Source organism: Rhinatrema bivittatum, chromosome 6 (assembly GCF_901001135.1).
Source record: "Rhinatrema bivittatum chromosome 6, aRhiBiv1.1, whole genome shotgun sequence".
NCBI lineage: Eukaryota > Metazoa > Chordata > Amphibia > Gymnophiona > Rhinatrematidae > Rhinatrema > Rhinatrema bivittatum.
Genome location: NC_042620.1, coordinates 206,986,008 through 207,001,641, shown reverse-complemented (window position 1 = coordinate 207,001,641; position 15,634 = coordinate 206,986,008). Strand labels below are relative to the sequence as shown.

Below are 15,634 nucleotides of genomic sequence, written 5' to 3'. Positions count from 1 at the left end.
TGATCCAGCAGATGTTGCTGGATGGGAGTTCATGGAAAACTCGGCCCATGGTACCAGTTCAGCCTAGTCATACTGACGTGAACCAACGTAGGCATGGAGGAACTGCTTGAAGGTACAGTACATCCTCTCAGTTTGGCCTTTTGATTGAGGATGGTAAGATGAAGTGAAGTCGAGAGTGATATCAAACGTCTTGCACAAAGCCTTCCAGAATTTGGCTGTGAATTGTACGCCTCTATCTGAAATGATGTGTTTAGGCATGCCGTGCAGGCAGAAATTGTGGCTGATGAAAAGCTTTGTAAGTTCACTAGCAGTTGGTAAACCAGGAAGCACCACAAAGTGAGCCATCTTTGAGAAGCGATCCACTGTTACCCAGATGGTATTGTTGCTCCCAGAGAGTGGTAATACCACCACAAAGTCCATGGTGATGTGAGTCCAGGGCTTGTCTGGTACTGGAAAGGGTTGAAGCTGGCCTCAAGGACATCCGGGCCGAGGCTTCTGTCTGGCACGGTTGTTACAGGCCACTACGTAAGCAAAGGTGTCTTCTTTCATAGACGGCCACCAGTAGTATTGCTGTAGCTTCACCTGCATTCTCCATTGACCGGGGTATCCAGCCAATTTAGAGTCGTGAGCCCATGCTAGTAGTTTCTTCTGGAGGTTGTTAGGCACAATAGTCTTGCCCGAGGGCACTGGGTGAGTAGCAGAAAGAATAACACTCTCTCTGGGTCAATGATATGTTGCGGAGCATCAGGTACATCTTCAGATATGAAGGATCGAGATAGGGCATCCGCTCTGATGTTTTTATCTCCAGGTCAGTATTTCAAGACGAAATCAAACCTGTTAAAGAACAGGGACCATCTCGCCTGTCTATGGTTGAGGCGCTGGGCATGGCGAAGGTATTCTAGGTTTTTATGGACTGTAAAAACTGTGATTTGATGTTGAGCACCTTCGAGCCAGGGACGCCACTCCTCGAATGCCATTTTTATCACCAGTAGCTCTTTATCTCCAATGTCGTAATTTCTTTCTGCTGGCGTGAAGCATCTGGAGAAAAAGGAACATGGACGTAGGACCTTGGAGTCACTGGTCTGACTTAACACAGCCCCTACACCAACATCTGAGGCGTCAACCTCCACAATGAAGGGGCATGCAGGATCCAGATGATGAAGACATGGCTTAGTAGAGAAAGCGTCCTTCAGCTTTTGAAATGCAGTGACAGCCTCAATAGACCAATTGGCAACATTGGCACCTTTCTTTGTCAGAGCTGTTAATGGCACAGTTAGTGAGGAGTAATTCTTTATGAAGGTTCTGTAGTAATTAGTGAATCCCAGAAATCATCTAAGAGCTTTTAGACCAGTGGGTTGAGTCCATTTCTGAATGCTCTCAAGCTTTTGAGGATCCATCTGGAACCCTTTATTAGATACTATGTACCCTAAGAAAGATACAGAGTCCTTGTGGAATTTGCATTTGGACAGCTTTGCGTATAGATGATTCACCCGCAGTCTCTGTAAAACCTTCTTGGTTACCTTATGGGTATTCAGGTCTTGCGAGAATATCAGGATGTCATCTAGGTATACAACAACACATTGGTAGAGTAGGTCACGCAGGATGTTGTTCATCATCGTTTGGAAGACAGCTGGGGTGTTGCACAAGCTGAAGGGCATCACTAAGTACTCAAAGTGTCCGTCCCTGGTATTAAACGCTGTCTTCCATTCGTCGCCTGAACAAATATGAACAAGGTTGTATGCTCCTTTAAGATCAAGCTTGGAGAATATCTTGACTCAATATGTCTGTGAAATAGCTCTGAGATGAATGGTAAGGGATAGTGGTCTTTGACCGTGATCTCGTTTAGACTATGATAATCAATGCATGGACGTAAGGTTCCATCCTTCTTCCCCACAAAGAAGAAGCCTGGCCCAGCAGGAGACTTGGATGGCCTTATGAAACCCTTTTGAAGATTTTCTTGGATGTATTCAGACATCGCTTTATTTTCTACCACAGAGAGGGGGTAGACCCTTCCCTTGGGTGGTTCAGTATTCGGTTTCAAGTTGATAGCACAGTCGTAGGATCTGTGTGGAGGTAGTACATCAGCAGCTTCTTTAGAAAATACATCCTGAAAAGATGCGTATTGAGGCGGCAGCCCAGGCAACAAAGGAGTCGTTGGCATGCAGGGTATAGGAGAGACTTCCTTCAGGCACTTGCCATGACAATCTGGACCCCAATGTGAAAGCTCCAGAGTAGCCCAGTTTAATTGAGGCATGTGCTTTTGCAGCCATGGTAAGTCAAGTACTAAGGGGTGCATAGCCTTCTCTAGTACAAAGAAGAAATGGTCTCTGTATGAAGAGCACCTGTCCTTAAACTTACTGGTTCAGTAAGTAGGGTTACTTCACTCGGTAAAGGCTCTCCATGGATAGAAGATAATAGTAGCGGAGACATCATGGTATTGGTGGAGATCCGCAGATGTTCCACTAGACGTTTTAGTATAAAGTTTCCTCCTGCCCCGGAGTCCACTAGGGCAAGAGTCTGAAATTCAAACAGTCCGCATATCAAGGAGACTGGAAAAGAGTGGAAGAGAGGGTGCAATTAGACCTAAGAAGAGTCCTCCCATAGGACTTAGGTCTGCTAGTTTCCCGGACAGATTGGGCATGTTTGTACAGCATGGCCAGCTTGTCCACAATACATGCAGAGGCCCAATCTTTTTTGTGTTCTTCTCTCCTTAGAAGTCAGGTGACTGCAGCCTAGTTGCATTGGTTCTTCCTCGCCAGCAACAGGATTAGACTGAATAGGCTTAGTTATGGCCTTGACTCGGATTTCTCCCTGGCTAGGTCTCCTGGAACTCTTGACCTCTTGAACCTTATCCCAAAGTCGGTGATCAATTCTTGTGGCCAACTTCATCAGGTCCTCCAAGGTCTCAGGCATTTCTCGAGCCACCAGTTCATCTTTTAGCTGGGAGTTTAGGCCTTCAAAGAAGAGTGTCTTCATTCAGCTCGAGTCCCAATTTAACTCTGAATCCAAAGTCTTGAATTCTATGGTGAAGTCTGGTAAAGGTTTATTACCTTGCTTCAGATGAACCAATGTAGATCCTGTTGCAGTATACTGGGCAGGGTCATCAAATACAGATTTGAATAGTTCCAAAAACCCAGTAAGATCCTTCAGGATGGGATCATCGTGCTCTCACAGCGGAGAAGCCCAAGCCAGTGTTCTTCCATTCCAGATAAGACAGGATATATGTGGTCTTGGCATACGCTGTAGGAAAGTGGTTAGGTTGCAGGGCAAAATGCATGCAGCATTGGTTGATGAATTCTCTACATCTCCAAGCTTCCCCTGAGAAGTGTGTAGGAGCGGAGAGGGGTACAACAGTCTTAACCATCACTTCTGGCAGTGTTTCTTCTTTACCTATGGTAGCAGAGGCGTTCATCTGTGAGTGCAGTAGATTAAAGGCCACAGTCAAGCTATCCAGTGAGTTCTGTTGTTCGGAGATTCGCTTAGCCAGGCCTGGAATGGCCTGCAATGCAGTGAGCTGAGCCAAATCCATGGAGTTAGCAATCTGGGTGACTCGCCAGAATGATGGCTACTGCCTGGAGACAATACCCTTATTCAATAAACATATACATGCTTACTGTGACTCCAACATCGCTCTAAGCTTCAACAGCAAGAGGAAACGTGGAAAAAAGGATTTGCACTCACAAAGAGGGGAGTAGCTGGCTTGTTACAGCGGTTACTACCCCAAACCAAATAAGCCTGATACTTCACTTTCAATGCATATACAGCATAGTTCTCTGCTTCAACGGCAGGGGAGAAGAAAAAACGGATACTTCACACATCCAGCAGAGCTCTCTGCTTCAACGGCAGGGGAGAAGAGAAAAGGGTTCGCACTCACAAAGCGGGGAGTAGCTGGCTTGTTACGGCGGTTACTACCCCAAACCAAATGTGCCTGATACTTCACTTTCGATGCATATCCAGCATGGCTCTCTGCTTCAACTTTCGATGCATATCCAGCATGGCTCTCTGCTTCAACGGCATGGGAGAAAGGCTGATACATCACGCATTTCCAGCATAGCTCTCTGCTTCAACAGCAGGGGAAAAGAAAAACTGATGCTTCACGCATATCCAGCATAGCTTCAACGGCAGGGGAGAAGAAAAAATGATTCGCACTCACAAAGCGGGGAGTAGCTGGCTTGTTACGGCGGTTACTACCCCAAACCAAATGTGCCTGATACTTCACTTTCGATGCATATCCAGCATGGCTCTCTGCTTCAACGGCATGGGAGAAGACTGATACATCACGCATTTCCAGCATAGCTCTCTGCTTCAACGGCAGGAGAGAAGAAAAACTGATACTTCACGCATATCCAGCATAGCTCCCTGCTTCAATGGCAGGGGAGAAGAAAAACAACCAATAAGGGCTGTATAACATAATCTGGGTAAAACAAGCATGGGTGTAGCTTGCTTATTGTGGTGGTTACTACCCCTACTACCCCTAACTAATCAAGCTAGATATTTCACTTGGATGCAGCTCCATCACTGCTCTCTACGTTAATGGTGGGGGTGGAAGGGAAATAGAACCAAGAGCTAAGAGAAACAGATAAGTATGAGAGAAAAGATGTGTGAAGCTTGCTGGGCAGACTGGATGGGCCGTTTGGTCTTCTTCTGCCGTCATTTCTATGTTTCTATGTTTCTGTGTTATGGTTTTGAGGTGTTTGGTGGATTCTTAGGTGCTGTAGTGATGGCCACTCCCACAGGGAGGAACCCCACGAGGAACTGCAGTACCAGGCTAGACTCAGATGCACAAACACAGAGATAGTTTTTATTATACAGCTAGTTGAGTTCACCAGAGGTGGCAGTAGTGAGTAGATTCCTGTAGCAGCAGTCTGGGATCCTCCGCTGAGGAGACCCATCCCACAACGGTGGTATAGGGAGCTCCGATGCAGATTTTCAATGAGGAGCTGTAGGTGAGACAGACTGGTAGATGTTGGTTTACTCACACTCTTTGTTGGTGTTTGAGGTAGTTGTGGGTGGATCCTTGGGCTGGTGGCAGATGACCACACCCCCGGCGGAAGATCCCGAGAGGGATCACCGGTCAGGCTCAGAGTATGGAGACAGACACACAGTAGTTCTTTTATTAGACAGTATATGGAATCACCAGAGGTGGCAGTAGAGAGCTGGAACGCCCGGAAGGGCTGTAGTCCCTCAGATACTGGAACAGCAATCCTGGATGACTGAGCTGTAGAGAAACTGAATATAGTGAGTAGGCAGAGTTCAGGAACAGGATCTTGATGGAACACTCACACAATAGTCTCTTAGAAGCAGCCCAGGAGCTGGAAAGAAGTAGGCCCTCGAGGAGCGAGTACCTGGTTCCAGGGAATGCTTTGAGAGAGAGATGGTAACTCACTGGTGTTATAGGCAGTGATGACTTCCTGGCAGAAGTGGTATTCAGTAGCAAGTCCGTGTACGAGGGCCCTCAAGGAGCGAGTACCAGTTCCAGACTGCGAACTGAAAAGCAAAGAGACCGAGGCCCCCGAGGAGCGGGTACCCCTGGAAAGTCCGAGGAAGCAGAGTAGCTAGGAGCATACGAAAACCATTCCTTTACTTGCTAACTCAATTAGTTAGCGATTTCAGAGACCTTAAATATCCGGTGGAGATGACGTCACCTCAGGGAGACGTCTCTGAGGTTCGCGCCACTGCTGATACGTGAGTCGTGGCCATGCCGCGCTCACCCTTAGGCTGCTGGGAAACATGGCGGGGTGCGGCGTCTAGCCGGTCAGGGGATGCCAGAGGAGAATGGCACGATGACGCCGCAGCAGCCAAACCTCCAACAGGCAAAGAGGGAATCGCCAAAGAGGTAAGGTGGGTGTAGTGGAGACGTCGGGCAGCGACGGTCACAACACTCATGTAGCTGTAATGGTGAAGTTCCCAGCAGGTAGAAGTATTGGTAGCAGGCACCAAGGTAGACAACTCAGGCCCTCGAGGAGCGAGTACCTGGATACTGGATAGGCACCTGGAAAGAAGTATAGGGCCCCCGAGGAGCAGGTACCCAAGTTAGTAAAACCCCAGAGGGTAGAGAGAGCTTCCAGCAGCAGCGAGAAGCAGCAGAGCAGCTTAGACCGGATGAATCCAATCCTTGCTAACTCAAAGTCAGTCAGCAAATGGACAGCCTAAATACCCGGATGTTGTGACGTCACTCGAGGGGGACGACCCCGAGGTTTGCGCCAACTTTGGAATATAGACGTGGGTAGCGTGCTCACGTGCACCCTAGGAGGCCCTCAGGTGAATCATGGCGGAATACCTTGCACAGCTGTTCCGGGGATGCCGGGGAGTACAGCAAGCAGATGCCGTGGTCGCCATTTTCCCAAGGCTGGTGGAGAAAGCGAATATTGAGGTGAGGCATGTGGGACGAAGCCGTCTGAATCCGGATGCAACAATTTCCTTGTTTTATAGAGAACCACTACCCAGGAACATCATGGCCATTATGCAACCGATCACCCTCAGGGTTGGCATCTTTTACCATGAACAAATGTCATTGTATGTTCTTTGGAAATCTGTTGCCACTGATCCTGGGCCAATCATGGCTTCAGCAACATGGTCCCACTATAGAATGGTGCATGGGAGACATCTACTCTTGGAATCCCTATTGCTTTCAGCACTGCCACAACTCAATGGTCCTGCCTATTACCAGATCTTGCAGTGCCCTCCGGCTTCCCTTGGGTCTATGCAGCCTTCATGACATGTTTAGTAAAAAGTACACAAAAACCCTTCCCCCTCAATGGCTGTATGACTGACCCATTGATCTTCTACCCAGGAAGATGCTGTCTCTTGGATGAGTATACCCACTATCCATTCCAGAAATACAGGCGGTCTGAATATATCACAGAAAATTTAGAATGGTGTTTCAGCCACTACTCCTCATCACTGGCAAGGGCAGGTGTTTTCTTTGGTGGAAGAAAAAGAATGGGCCTCTTAGACCCTGTATTGACTACCTTGGTATGAATTCCATCACAATCAAGAATAAATCCCTCACTTATGAGTTGTTCAATCAATTACGAGGTGCCAAGATTTTTACCAAGTTAGACCTTCAGGAAGCCTATACTCTGATAAGGATTAGGGAAGATGATGAATGGGAAAACTGCATTTAATGCTAGAGACAGACATTATGAATACATATTCATGCCATTTAGACTTTCCAGTACCCGTGCAGTATTTCAGAACTTCATAAAATGATGTGTTCAGAGACCTCCTGCAGTAGTGTGTTTTGGTATATCTGGACAATATCCTAATCTTCTCCAAGACCCTCACTCAGCACCACTCGCAAGTAAAAACTGTCTTTCAGCATGTTTGGGGAAACAGACTATATGCAAATTTGCAAAAGTGTTCTTCTGAATGGCTGGAATTGCACTTTTTAGGGTATATTTTCTCAGAACATGGCCTGAAAATGGACGCTACTAAGCTCTCGGCTATCAGGGAGTGGCCCCAGCTCATGGGACTCAAAGCACTACAACATTTCTGGGGGGTTCACAAATTACTATTGCCATTTCATCCCCCAATTACTCTGTGCTTATTGCCCTTCTCAAGGCCCTCACCTGCAGAGGGACATTCTCTAAAGACTGACCCAAAGATGCAATTTTGACCGTTGGATAATTCAAAGCGGCCTTCAAGTCGGCATCCTTCCCTCAGCACCCAGACTGATCCTTCTTCTATTGGGGCTGTGGCAGTTCTTTTGCAGGCAGCCCTGGATGGTAGGTTTTGCCTGTGCTCCTTCTTCTCCAGAAAGTTTTCATCCACTGAGTAAAGCTATACAATTGGAGATCAGGAACTTCTGGCCATCAAGCTCACCCTTGAAGAATGGCGTCATCTCCGGGAGGGAGTCTAAACCCCCAGCAGGCTAGTTGATCCTTATTCTTCAGCAAAATCAACTTCTGCCTGTTCTTTCACCCTGCTGAAAAGAATGCTCTGTCCCACTCACTCGACCCCTCTGATGCCACCATCAAACCACAGTTCATCCTAAACCTAGCCAAATTCTCACTACAACCTTCTTTACAGTTGCTGTTGGGAAAACAGTAGTGCCCACACACATTAATAGAGAGAAAGTTCACCAGTGGGGCCACAACTCTAGGCTGGGCAGACACCAAGGGGTCCGGAAGACTTTAGAATTAATCTAGTGCCTATACTGGTGGTCTTGCATATCCCAAAGAGATCCTGGTGCCTGTGGATTCTTGCCCCAACTGTGTTTGCAACAAGCTGTCCCACCAGCACCCGTGGGCCCTTTTCCAGCCTCTGCTGGTTCTGGACAAGCCATGGATTCATATATCCACCAACTTCATTACAGACCTTCCAGCATCAGAGGGCTAAACCATCACCTGGGTTGTCATGAACCACTTTTTGAAGATGGCACACTTCATTCCTTTGCCTTCTTTACTCTCAGCAACTACTCTTGCTTACCACTTCTTTTGAAAAGTCTTCCATCTACATGGAATACCCAATCACACTGAGAGCGATAGAGGGTTACAGTTTATGTAAAGGTTCTGGAGAAGCCTTTGTAACAGACTCAGTGTGTATCTCGATGTTTCCTCTGTTTACCATACTCAATCTAATAGGCTAACTGAGAGAACCAACCAGACCCTGAAAACCTTCCTTGGGCCTATGTTTTAGAGCATCAAAATAACTGGACTCAGCTACTACCATGGTTGGAGTTTTGTTATAATAACCATACCAGGGAATCTTCGGGGTCCTCTCAATACTTCATCATCCATGCCAGACACCCCAAAGTGCCCCTTCCACTATCCTTGACTACTTCAGCACCAGCAGCCAACCAAACAGCATTCAATCTTCTCAAACTTTGGGGAAGAACTCATCAACTTCTCCCAACACTGCCAAAACCTATAAGAAAAGCACCAACAATAGAAGGCATTCTGCATCCCATTTCTTGCCAGGAAACCTACTTTGGTTAAGTACACAGAACCTTCACTTAAAGCTTCCCTCCACATTCCCTCCCCATTTCATTTATCCTTATCCTATCCTGAGACAGATTGGACCTGTCACATATCAACTTAAATTACCTCCTTACCTTGCAAAACCACAGTGCCTTCCACATGTCATTGCTGAAGTCCTTGGTTCTTAAGTGGATATATTTCACCCATTGTAGTCTTCTCAGACCCTGACCAAGAATTTTAAGTTCAAGAAATCCTGTATGGCAGCTGACGATGAGGTAAACTTTATTATTTGATCACATGGAAGGGATATGGTCCAGGGAAGAACTCCTGGGAACCAATGGGAAATATCCAATCCCCTCTCTTAACTAAGAGTTTCACCAGTTCTTTCCCCGTAAACCCAAGCCTAAGGCCCCGGGGAGGAGGTTTAAGATGGGGGAGTATTCTAATGCTCCTCACCTCTGGTGAGAAGTGATTTTGGCATTATGCTGCATCCAAATACCCTAGCAGAATGTCCTGCAACTCCTAAGCCCTTTTATAGGTTCTGCTGCCTGGACTTCCTGTGACATGGACTGATGACATCACATCTTGCTTAGTATAAAAAGAAGCTCAGAACAATCACCCATTGCCTCTGCAACAGGTCTCCTGCTCATTTTGCAGTGATAGTTTCTACAGTGTGTTTCTGTCTTCATTCCAGCTTTGTTCCTATGTATCCCTGCCTTGCCACTGTCTCAAGCCTGCCTTGCCCATTCCTGTCTGTCCTGCTGTGTCTCATTCCCCTTAAGTTCACCTTGCTCTCTGCCTTACACTTGGCAGTCAAAAAAGAAAATAGAATGTTAGGAATTATTAACAAAGGAATGGAGAATAAAATGGAGAATGTTATAATAACTATATATCGCTCCATAGTGAGTCTAGGCCTGGAGTACTGTGTGCAATTCTGGATGCCATATATCAAAAAAGAGAAGGGAGACCTAAATGAAAAGGGGGATGAAATGCCTCCCCTATGAGGAAAAGTATATTTATGTTCTTATTATGAATGTTATTTTTATTGTAAATCGTTTAGGCCTCTTCTGTGTTAAGCGATCAATAAATCAAATAAATAAATAAGTGTGGTTTTGGCAGTTAGTGTAACTGGGTTTAAAAAAGATTTGGATATGTTCCTAGAGGAAAAATCCATAAACTGCTCTTAATCAGTAAGGAATAGTAACTTGAAATCTATTTAATGTTTGGGTACATGCAGGTACTTGTGAGTTGGATTGGAAACAGGATGCTGGGTTTGATGGACCCTTGGTCTGACCCTTGATGCCATGTCTTATGTTCTTATCACATGGCCCTATAGTTACCCACGTGGGAAAGATATTCAGACTAAAAGGTTTAGATTTATGCTTCTCTATGAATATTGTGTACATGATCCAATGCAAAAAATGTGAAGAAGAATGAAACAAGCTAAAAATGAAGAACAAGCATTAACCTTTATAGGCATAACATTAAATATTACAGAGAAAAAAGGAATGAGAGCTCAGCAGCTGAACACTTCTCAAAGGAAGATCATTATCATTTCCTTAATGACATCACAATCAGGGTACTTAAACGGAACTTAAGGAGTACACAAGAATGGAAAACATTTGAAATTAGAATGATCAAATACGTTGAAATAAAAAAAACATTAATAAGGACATTGGCTTTCTTACCTATTTTAATATATAGGCTCTTTCAGCTGTAAAGCTTTACTCTCTCATCACCTCTGGCATTCCCCGCCCTATCCGCCCTTCCCTTGGCTGAATTGTAATGGCATAGGAAAGAATTAGGAGGCCTAAAATTCTATTCTGAGGCACCCGACTGAAGTCTTCACCCAGGGAAAGAGACACTGGGGAGTCTGTGCAAAGACTGTAATCCTTTTGCCATTCAGTATTTTTGGAAGAGGTTTTCTATCCCAACTAAGGATACCTTGTCCAACTGGGAACCTTGTGTAATCCAGGGGATTACAAATTTAGATTGGGGGGGGGGGGTATTTTTTTTTTTTTAATTAAAGAGGAACAATGAGGGACTTGGAGAATAAAAATAAAAATAATGTTACCTGACTGTGTCCCTGAAGCTGCTGGGAAGTGAAAGAGTCATGGCCCTGGGCTGTCCTGGCCCATGCCTGTGTACCCTGAGTGGATGCTGGCTGTGCTGAGCTGCTGTAAAGACAGGGTGATTACGGGTGTCCTGTGCTGCCGGCAGGGGAGGATAGCAAGACTTTTTTGCAGCCGCAAGGGTTCCTTGCTCAGCGGCTGCAGGAGGAGGGAATTCAGCAGCGTGTTTTGCCCCCGGGTCGCAAGTGAGGGACAGGGGAGGTGGGACTAAGGCTGCGATCCCTATGACTGAGACAGGCTACTACGGTAAAGTTTATTTAAAGTCTCTGGTGCTGACAGCATGTTGGGCTGCAAACTGAAGTGCCAGTGGATGCCATTTCCAGTTTCCCGGCTTAAACGGGGGTAACTTTATAGTTAAATAAAAATTAAACAAACTAAGCAGCAAAAAAAAGCAAAACACTAAACTCAGATTTGGGGTAGAGAAACCCTGCTGAAGCCCCCATATGGTTTTCCAAATCCCGAGTGCACATCAACCGTCTTGTTATTAAAGTGCCCTAAATCTTTTGCAAAACATTAAAAACGTGGCAAAACAAAGGTTGGGGACAGGTCAAGGTGGCTACATGATTTTTAAAGCCCTGACTGGACCCTGATGACCCTGGCAAAATACAGGTGTTAAAACACTTAAAATAGCCAAACTCTGAACCAAATGCTAGCTGTGGACAGGTATGAATGGCTTCTTGATGCCTAATCTGTCCTTAAGAAGAGTTTTTTGGGGGGGTTTAATGACTAAAAATGGCAGAGATTGTAAACATGTTAAAAAGTGGCCGAAAATGCAAGTACTAAAAGGAAAATGGAGATCAGAAGACAGTGAACACCTCAGGGAGGTAGTGATAGGGGAGTCTGATGAAGGAAAATGCTTTTAAACTAAAATTTGTGGTAAAATTGGCCATCACAGTATAAGGTTTCAGGATTCCCATGCCCACTCTCAGTAAAAGTTGGCAGCATTCTCAGCTCAGGAAAAATGTCGGTGAAGCATATCCATGGCAACCTGGGTGCCTCATGCCTTGCTGACAGGAAAGTTACTGTAAAGTGATCAGCGTAAGGATACTAAACTGGCATCAGATCAAATCATTTCTGTAATCTTTGAAAGTTCTGACATAAACTTCTAGGGTATTGAAAATCACTATTAGTCCTAATAACTTGTAATATGGAGTTTTGGGGGATTTTTGCGTTATTAGAATCCCTTACACAGGCCCTTTCCCCACAAGACCTATTTGTCCATGACATCAGAAGGTGAATGATACAGAAGGTGGAATGATACAGTTAACACAGTAAGTGAATCCAGGGAGAGAAACATTGAGATTTGAGCAGAGCAGAAGGATTTCTGTCTCATCTCTTTCAAAGAGACTGCAAATGTTGCTCAAAAATATAGTTAAAAGCACATTGCAAAGAAACTTAACTTGGGGCTCTTGGACTGTGTTAGTGTGGAAGAAAGTTAAAGGATTGGCCCCAGGACCCTCATGTATTCCTGCCCTCTGGTCCCTAAACTGGAGATGGAATTACATTTAAATTTTATTTTCTGCTCATTTATGAGGTTGTGTTTTTTTATTTTCTGTTGTTTCAATTGTTATTTTAAAGGTATTAATTATTTATTTAATGTTTAAGCTAAATTGTATTAATTTATTTTTATTGTACATCACCGTAATTTTATGTAAAAAATGTGATTCTTCAAATAAAGTATGACATCACAAAAGTCACCCTTGTAAGGCAATCAGATAGCCTATGTACATTGTGTAAACCTAGGTTGTAACACACTTTATTACACAGTCAGTGTTATCTTACAATCGATGAACTTTTAACCATTTGTGTTGCTTGATTTCCAATATTTTTCTCTCCAAAGGTTGTTATTCATCTCACTGATGGAATAGATGATGGGATGGCTGAGCTGCAGGTTGCATCCACTGCATTAAAGAATTCAGGTACAAAGTTAATTTAGAATATCTTCTGGCTCTTGAATAAAGTAGTGTGGCTGCTGAGTTAGCACACTTGAAATAAAAAAAGAGATGGGAAAGAGGGGATCACTTACTATAGAAACATTCAAATATCTGGTAGGGATGCTTGAGGAAATCTTTCCTTTTAGTTTGTTTTATGCATTTTTAGATCATTTCTTATTCAATTTTTTTGTTTTGTGGGCTTTTTTAAATTTTTAGTTTTATTCCATTTTGAAAAGAAATCGTACACAATAGGGCAAATTTTCAAAGCCCCATGCATGCTGACTCAGGGAGATATGCATGTGGCTGGGCCGCACACGTGCCGCATGGATTTTCGGAGGCCTGCAGCCATGCGCATATCTCATGGTCCACAAATAGGAAGAGGAAAAGCAAAATGATGTGGGGGCGGGGCATGGGCATTGCTGGGACATGGGCGGGCCGGGACAGAGTCATTAAGGCACAGTCCTTCTGAAGCACACACCGGCAACGACAGACCTGCATAACTTGCTGCTGCGCTGGAATGTGGGTAAGTATGAAAACAAAAAAAATCTAGGGCAGTTAGCAGGGTTTTACTGGTCAGAAGTAGTAGGGTTAAAGGGAAGCAGGTTAGGTAGGGGATTTAGGAAGCCTGCTCCTTTACTGGAGTAGACTGGAAGCGAATTGGGGACAAGGCCCAATTTTTTGAAGTCTTCACTCCTATAGAAATAACCGCCAGTTCTTATTTACTTAACCCTATTCTGTAGACGTAAACTTTTCATGAAGACTGTAATCTGTAAACACCTGTATTTATTATAAGAATTTGTATTTACTATTTATATTTATTATTTAGCCATTAACATTGTTCTGTTACCACTTGGTACTATTTCTCTCCTTTACCTCAAACTCTAAGTTCCTACTAAGTTAGCCATGTTATTTATACCCAATTGTTGGATGTAATTGTATATTTGTTTAATTGTTCAATCTGTTTGATGTAATTTTCTGTTCCTTGTTCTGTGTAAACCGAAGTGGTATGCACAAGTGCATGAACTCCGGTATATAAAAGCCTTTAAATAAATAAATAATAAATAAGGCCTATCGCATCGACATGCGCATGTTATAAAATCCCCCCCCCCCCCCACTTATGCACACAAGACAGCATTCATGTGCACATGTGCGCCAATATAAAATCATGCGCACATGTGCATGCGGGTGGTGGATTCTATAACATGTGCGTGTCGACACACAACCGTCCACACCTGGCCCCCACGCGTGGGTCTTAAAATCTACCTTTATTTGTAAATAATTCACACAAATTTCTAAAACAAATGAACCCCAAAATTTTGAGGATTTTGTGGGATTATGTATTCATTATTAGAGATGTGAATCGTGTGCCAGATCATCTTAATGATCAGATTCGGCTGGGGGGGGGGGGGGGGGGGCCGAATCTGATCGTTAAGATATGTGAATTGGAACCGTTTCTGATTCCAATTCACATCGCTAATTTTTTTTTTAGGGAGGCCCGCGCCGCTAAAAAAAACCAACCCACCCGACCCTTTAAATCGACCCCCCCTCCCAACCCCCCCAAAACCTTTTAAAGTTACCTGGTGGTCCAGGGGGGCCTTGGGGGGCCTCGGGGAGAGATCCAGGGGGGCCTCGGGGAGAGGAGAGATCCAGGGGGGCCTCGGGGAAAGATTTCCCATTCCCAGGCATCAGCTGTTCTAAAAAAAAAAAAAAAATGGCGCCGATGCCCCTTTGCCCTTACCATGTGACAGGGTATCCGTGCCATTGGCCAGCCCCTGTCACATGGTAGGAGCACTGGATGGCCGGCGCCATCTTTACTCATCAGCCCATAGTATAATAGGACCACCACTGGACCACCAGGTAACTTAACATTTTGGGGGGGTTTGAGAGGGTGGGGGAGGGTAAGGAATTGGTTTTAAAGGGTCAGGGTGGGTTTAGGGGTTGTTTTGGTGTGCCGGTTTTCCCGCCCTCCCCCAAATAATTCCCATGCCCTATTTAACGATACAATACAAATGCCCCTGACGATAAATCGGGGGCATTTGTATTGTATCGTGCACTCTAACGATTTAGGACGATTTTAAAATTATCTAACCATAATTTTAATCGTTCAAAAACGATCCACATCCCTATTCATTATAAGTAAAAAAAAAAGTCCAATTCAGTTTCAATTACCATTCATTTTAAAACAAATGCACATCCCTAATATCTAGCAGGCTTCAATAAAGTGTAAGATAGTAGCATTTTTCTTAAAGCTGAAAGACTTGGGCCATAACAAAGTAGAAGAAGGGAAGTTTAGAGGCAGTGTGAGGAAATAATTTTAGACATTTTGCTTGGTCATTCACAAACTAATATAACAGACACCTAATAATTTAAAAACCCTTAGATTTAAACATACCCGCTCCTTAAATAACCTTAAAAACTTTAACATCTCAAGAAAAATTAAGATGCAGACGAACGTCCAGCAGCGAGATGGAGGCTATCAAGGTTTTTGCACTGAGTGCCAGATATATGATTATGTATGCACCCACTGCAAAGAGCTCCTAGCTCTCAGTCCAATCTCTGGAGGCCAAAGTGGAAGACCTGAAGGAACTGAGGCAGACAAATTGATATATAGAAGAGATATTCAGGGACATAGTAGAGCATTCTCAAC

At 44.5% G+C, this 15,634-nt stretch overlaps 1 protein-coding gene across 5 annotated transcripts in view; it reads left to right on the top strand.

Moving 5' to 3' along the window:
- COL6A3 (collagen type VI alpha 3 chain) overlaps nt 1-15,634 on the top strand; it is a 385,613-nt gene that overhangs the window by 170,429 nt on the left and 199,550 nt on the right. For all 5 annotated transcript variants that reach the window (XM_029606488.1, XM_029606487.1, XM_029606489.1 and 2 more), the window contains one exon: nt 12,894-12,972. In XM_029606488.1, coding sequence (XP_029462348.1) covers nt 12,894-12,972 — 79 coding nt within the window. The remainder of the gene's footprint in view (nt 1-12,893; nt 12,973-15,634) is intronic.